The sequence below is a fragment of the Rattus rattus genome, chromosome 6, assembly GCF_011064425.1.
Source record: "Rattus rattus isolate New Zealand chromosome 6, Rrattus_CSIRO_v1, whole genome shotgun sequence".
NCBI lineage: Eukaryota > Metazoa > Chordata > Mammalia > Rodentia > Muridae > Rattus > Rattus rattus.
In genome coordinates, this window is record NC_046159.1 from 121258130 (window position 1) to 121264129 (window position 6000).

The following is a 6000-nucleotide window of genomic DNA, read 5'->3' on the forward strand; positions in this document are numbered from 1 at the left end:
CATAGAACAAAATGTCCCTAACCTAAAGATGGGGATGCCTATAAAGGTACAAGAAGCATGCAGAACACCAAATAGATGGGACTAAGTCAGAAAGTCCCCTCAGCACTTCATATCAAAAACCTAAACATACAGAACAAAGAGAGAATATTAAAACCTGCAAGGGAAAAAGACCAAGTAACATATAAAGGCAGACATATTAAAATTACACCTTACTTCTCAATGGAGACTAAGAAAGTTCTGGATATTGCTACAGACTCTAAGAGAACACAGATGCCAGCCCAGACTACTATACCCAGCAAAACTTTCAATCACCATAGATGAGGAAAATAATATTCTGTGATAAAGTCAAATTTAAACAATATCTATGTGGTGGTTTGAGTATGTTTGGCATATGGTAAGTGGCACTATTAGGAGGTGTGGCCTTGTTGGAGTTGGTGTCTTTGTTGGAGGAAATACACCACTGTGGGGGTGGTTTGTGAAGCTTCGCTCAGTGCAGAAGAGACCTCCTCCTGGCTTCCTGCAGAAGAGTCAGTCTTGCTGCTGCCTTCAGATCAAGAAATAGAACTCGCAGCTCCTTTTCCATGGCAGTTCCTCCAGGGAATTGAACTACCTCAATACCTAGCTATACCATTCTTGGGCAAAGGACACTTCATCCTACCATGAAGACACTTGTTCGATTATATACATTTTAGCTTTATTTATAATAACCAGAAACTGGAAGCAACCTAGATGTCCCTCAACAGAAGAATGGATAAAGATAATATAGCACATTTACCTGGTGGAATATTACTCAGCTGTTAAAATTAAAATGACATCATGAAATTTTCAGGAAAATAGAACTAGAAAAAAAACCAACAACAAACAAAAACCATCCTAAGTGAGTTAACCGAAACCCAGAAGATAAAATATTCATGTTTAAGTGGATATTAGCCATTAAGTAAATGGTAACCAAACTTCAATCCATAGACCCAGGAAAGTTAGGTAAAAAGGCAGGGTCTAGGGGGAATGCATGGATCTTCCTGGGAAGGGGAACTAGATTTTGTGAGTGGGGACTGGTGGGGACAGGAGAGGGAAGGATCAGGTGGGAGGAGGTGGAATGAAGAAGAGTGTGGGAGCGATAACTGAAACTGGAGAGCTTTTGGTGGGCAGTGTGGAAGGAAACCCAGTGCAATAGAATCTTTCTAGGATCCGTGAGGGTGGTCCTAGTGAGGACCCCTAGCAGTGGGGAATACAGAGTCTCCACTGGACATCTTTTGTAGCCAGGCAAGGCTTCCAGTGGTGGACTAGGTTGCATTCAGTTGAGGTGCTGGCTGATGGGGTCCCATGGATGTCCACAAACAACCCAGGCTGATGCTAGGATAGTGTGGCCCTATCGCTGAGGACAATATCCATACAGTTCAGTGATCACAAAGAGGTCGAGCTACTTGTGTCACTGAATGAGAACTGTGGACACCAACCCAGCCACAAAACTTCGTCCAACAATCAGTTAGTTCTGCTTGCAAGATGTGCTGGGGGCAATGGCGGGGCAGAACTTGTGAGAGTGGCCAACTTTATTTAACTTGAGGCCCACTCCATGAGAGGAAACCCATGTCAGACACTGCTTGGATGGCCAGGAACCAAAGTCTGAGTAGTCCGATGTAAAATCAAACATGTTGATTTGAAAAATAAATAAAAATTAAAGCAGTGAAATGATTCCTAATGATATTCTGCTATATTCATACATCAGTCCCTTGTCCAGTCGTCATCAGAGAGGTTTCCTCCAGCAGCAGATGGGAACAGATGAAGAGACGCCCACAACCAGACATTATGTGGAGAGACTCTAAATTGGAGAATTCTATCAGATCCCTCCCCTATGAGCTACGGGGAATCTTGTGAAAAACGGGGCTGAAAGTTGGTGCAGTCAGAGGTGAATGGAGGACATCAGGAGAACATGTCCCACTGAATCAGCTAAGAAGGGCTCATATGAGCTATTCATAGAGACTAAAGCAAACATCATGGGGCCTGTATGTGGCCTGCATGTGTCTACATCAGATCCTCAGTGTAGATGTTGTGTCTGTTAGCTTGGTGCTTTTGTAGGACTCCTAACTGTGGGAGTGGATGTATCTCTGAGTCTTTTGCCTGCTCTTGGCACTCTTTTCCTTCTGTGGTATTGCCTTAGCCAGACTTGGTATGGGGGTGTTTGCCTTGCCTTATTGTTGTCTGGTGGTTGTCTCTTGGAGACCTGCTTTTTCCTGATGGAAGAGGGTGGGGGAGAGGATCCAGGGGAGCAGGAGCTGGGGGAAGTAGAAAGAGGGGAAGGTTGAGAAATATTAGATAAGAAAAGAATCTATTTGAAGAAAATGAGGAGAGCATGCCACATATCCAAAAAGCAATGTATAGCATTTAAATCAGAGTCCACTCCCATAAGGTGCACAGCAGGACTTGAGTTGTGGAATTCATGGCTCCTAGTTGCCTCATAGCTCTCTGTCTTACTTCAGTGGTGTGGAGGCCTGCAACACCTGCAGCAACTCTAAAAAGCAGCTCTGGACCCAATGGTGTCTCTGCTTTATTACAGGAGGAGAAAACACCACAGAGCTAGAGAGCCACAAAATTAATTGTTAGGTGGGCCATAGTGGTCCGCACCTTTAATCCACACTTGGGAGGCAGAGCCAAGTGGATCTCTGTAGGTTTCGGGACAGCCAGAGCTACAGAGAAAGAAATTCTGTCTCAGAAACAACCAAAAAGGAAAGGATGGAGTGGGAGAGGAGAGGAGAGGGAATGGGAGGGGAGGGGAGGGAGAGGAAGAGAGGAGGGGGAAGAGGGGAGAGGGAGGGGGGATTAGACCCCATTTAAAGAGCTCCCTGCAACAACCAGCTTGACCACTGGAGGGCAGTTACTTGAAGGTGTGCAATCCAGCCAGCAAGTTCTTTCATTACAGAAAGTTGTTTCTGTGGGAAAGAGAATTTGGCAAGAAAAGGAGGGAAATAAGTTGACAGGAATCTCTGGCAGTCTTCCTACAAGAACTTCTCACTTTTTCTTAAAAGGGAAGGAAAATGCCATCCAATGTCTCACACTGCCTTTTGAAAAACCTAATCTTGGCTGTGGTGGCTCACCGCCATTCTTGGTTATATCAAGAACAGTGCTAAAGCCCTTCCTCTACTACATTCTCATGGAAATAGCAGAAAGAAATCACAGAAAGATGAACACTCTCCACACACTTCTCTTTTCATCCCCCTTATGGCAAGAATGTGCACAAAACCCCAGGTCAAACTGAGAAAAGAGCCTCTACATGGTGCCTGGCCCATGTAGACTGAATTTTCTCATGAGTCTCAATTAGACACGTCCCTGTGCAAACTATCTGTGAGAAATGCTGCGTCTAGTGTTGCTTGGGGCTGGGGGAAATCCCAATTACCTTCCTGAAAAATCGCCCCTCTTCTTAATAGGCATCTTGCTTCCTGCCCGTTCTGTCTAAAGTGTTAGTGTATGACACTCTGTGCCTTGCATACAATTCAACCTACTCTAAGGAAATGTGGCATGTAGACATATTCTGAAATAAATATACCCATATTATCCAAAATATTCAAGTTTTTTAAAATTCTACAACAAATTTTCTGGAAGGAAAAAAATTTGGATGTACCTTCCAATAAATAGGTGATAAACATTTAAATTGGTTTAAAGGTCAGGTCTTTGAGACTGAATCTATTCTCTAGTCACCAGAGTTCATGAAAAAACAAAATAAAACAAAACTTACCTTAAAGTAGTTATTCTCAACCTTAATGCTATGACCCTTTAATACAGTTCCGAACCTTGTGGTGACCCCCAACCATAAAACTATTTTTTTTCTTTGCTACTTTGTAACTGTGAGTTTGCTACTCCTTGTGTAAATATCTGATATGCGGGATATCTGATAGGCAAGCCCCAAAAGGGTCATGACCCACAGGTTGAGAACGTCTGTCCTAAGGCAAGGAACACAATTATGTGACGATGTGACAAGTAGTCACACAGTCACACTAACAGATTTAAAAAAAAAAAAAAAAAGTGGGATCTTTGGAAAAATCAGAGCCAAACGGCTTAGCATCCTCGACATTAGGATGAGCTGATTCTTGGGCAGAATTCTGTCTGCCTCCCAAAGATACTAAGACTATCCAAAAGACACTATGAAACAAACATAGTCAGCAACCCGTTCACTCACATTAAAGGCATTTATAATGTTAAAAGCTCATGTCCAAACAAAATGAATACATTGTAGCAAACATCTAAGAGGGTCCACCTTCCTCCCGCCCCCATCCCCAGTAACAGCATTTCCAACCTTGATCTTGTAGACAACAATAAATTAAACAAAAGCAGACAGATACATGTGAATGTGTATCGATTTCTGTAAATAAGTCAGAACTGTAAAGACATCCCAGCATAGTGTGGAATAAAGGTGTATCTACCTTGTATCCACAATAATTTGCAGACTCGAATGAAGAGCTGTAAACCTTCCTTGAAAGTGCATTTTATTTCTGAATTGTCTCTGGGGTGTCCTTAGCCTGAGTTTGCCCTCCTTGGTTTTTAACACCTGGGGTAGCCTACTGCAAATTTATCAGGACCACGATCACCATATGCACACTTATTTAGCCCATCGCACTTCAGAGAGATCTCAGCAGAGAAGAGGAAAACTTCAACTAGGGGCGTCAGAAATTCCAAATGCCCCGCGCGCGTCCGCGCGTCCCCTCGACATTCCGTTGGGTGACCTGACACGTCATCCATGCTCCTAGAAGGACCTATGGACATGCCCTCCCTGTCCACACCACAGCGACACCCTCCGGGACGAGGCTCTCCACTCCCGGCCGGCGGAGCGCGCGCCCTCAGCCCGAGCCACGCGTGGGCCCTCGCCGCGCAGCCGGGAGCAGGACGCCTCCTCGGCGCGAATTCGGACGCTCGAGCGCCCGCGAGACTCGAGAGCTCTCGGGGCTCGGCGGGGACCCGCGGGGACAGCGGGGACACTCGGGCACGCGGGGGGTGGGGGACTGGCGAAGGCCGCGGGACAGCGGCGGCCACCTGAGGCGGCGCGCCCCCGAGCGCGCGTCCCCGCCCGCCGCGACCCCGCCGCGCGACTTTGCACTAACTTTCCGGGGCGGGGGAGGGGCAGCCGGGCCGGGCCGGGCCGGGTCGGGCCTGACCTGTGCTCAGATTGTCGTTGATCCTCAGGGGCACCCTCAGGATGTAGACCAGGAAGAGCACGAGGAAGAACCACACGGTCCACAGATAGGTCCACGACCACACGATGCAGGACTTGAGCTGCTCCAGGAAGCCCGCGCCCGCCTCGGCCATCTTCCGGCGCTGCTGCGGACCGCCGCGGCGCTCGCTGGCTGCCGGGATGATTCACCGGCCCGAGGCACGGCTCGAGCCGCCGCCGCCAGGGCCCGGCGCCCCCGAGCTCGCCCGGCGCCCGGATGCGGCGGGAAACCGCGCGGCCTGCGCTGCGAGCCCCCGCCGGTGGCCTTCGTGGAGCGGTCACGTGGGCCCGGTCCCTGCACACTCCCGGGCCATTTATACTTCTACTAGTATTTTAGGAGGCCAGCCCGGGCGCCGCCGAGGGAACCACTGACGTAACAGCTCGCGCGTGTAGTGCGCTTCCGAGAGCCGGGCGTGTTCCACACACTTTGTAACGTCTGGGTGAGAGCCTGCAACAGTTGCCAGGACCCGGGTGATAAGCCCAGGGAAACTGAGGCCCAAAGCGCTGCTAGGACTACCTTAAGGTGGAGTCAATTCAGTTGCAATCAAGATTTCCAGGACTCAGAGTCTTAAGGCTCTGTTTCTCTCAGGACAGGGGCTTAAAGGTATCAGTAAAATCCGTAAGAGCTAGGAGAGATGCACTCCTGGTCAGTAGGCCTGAAGAGAAATCTCCTTGTCTTAGTGCTAGCTTCTATTATTTGTTTTGTTTTGTTTTGTTTTGTTTTGTTTTTTCCAAGCAGCACTGTGAAGGGCTTTGCAAAGAAACTGACAACATACATATTTCTTTTTCTTCCTATTTTC

At 47.8% G+C, this 6000-nt stretch overlaps 1 protein-coding gene across 3 annotated transcripts in view; it reads right to left on the minus strand.

Annotated features, from left to right (window-relative positions):
• Nucleotides 1-5604, minus strand: part of St7 (suppression of tumorigenicity 7) — a 233844-nt gene extending 228240 nt beyond the window's left edge. Inside the window, exon 1 of one of the 3 annotated variants that reach the window (XM_032906915.1) lies at nucleotides 5145-5594. In XM_032906915.1, coding sequence (XP_032762806.1) covers nucleotides 5145-5295 — 151 coding nt within the window. In that variant the 5' untranslated portion in view covers nucleotides 5296-5594. Of the gene's footprint in view, nucleotides 1-5144 lie in introns of all 3 variants that reach the window. The other 2 variants (XM_032906916.1, XM_032906918.1) reach the window with 2 other exon arrangements.
• Between the last annotated feature and the right edge of the window lie 396 nt (nucleotides 5605-6000).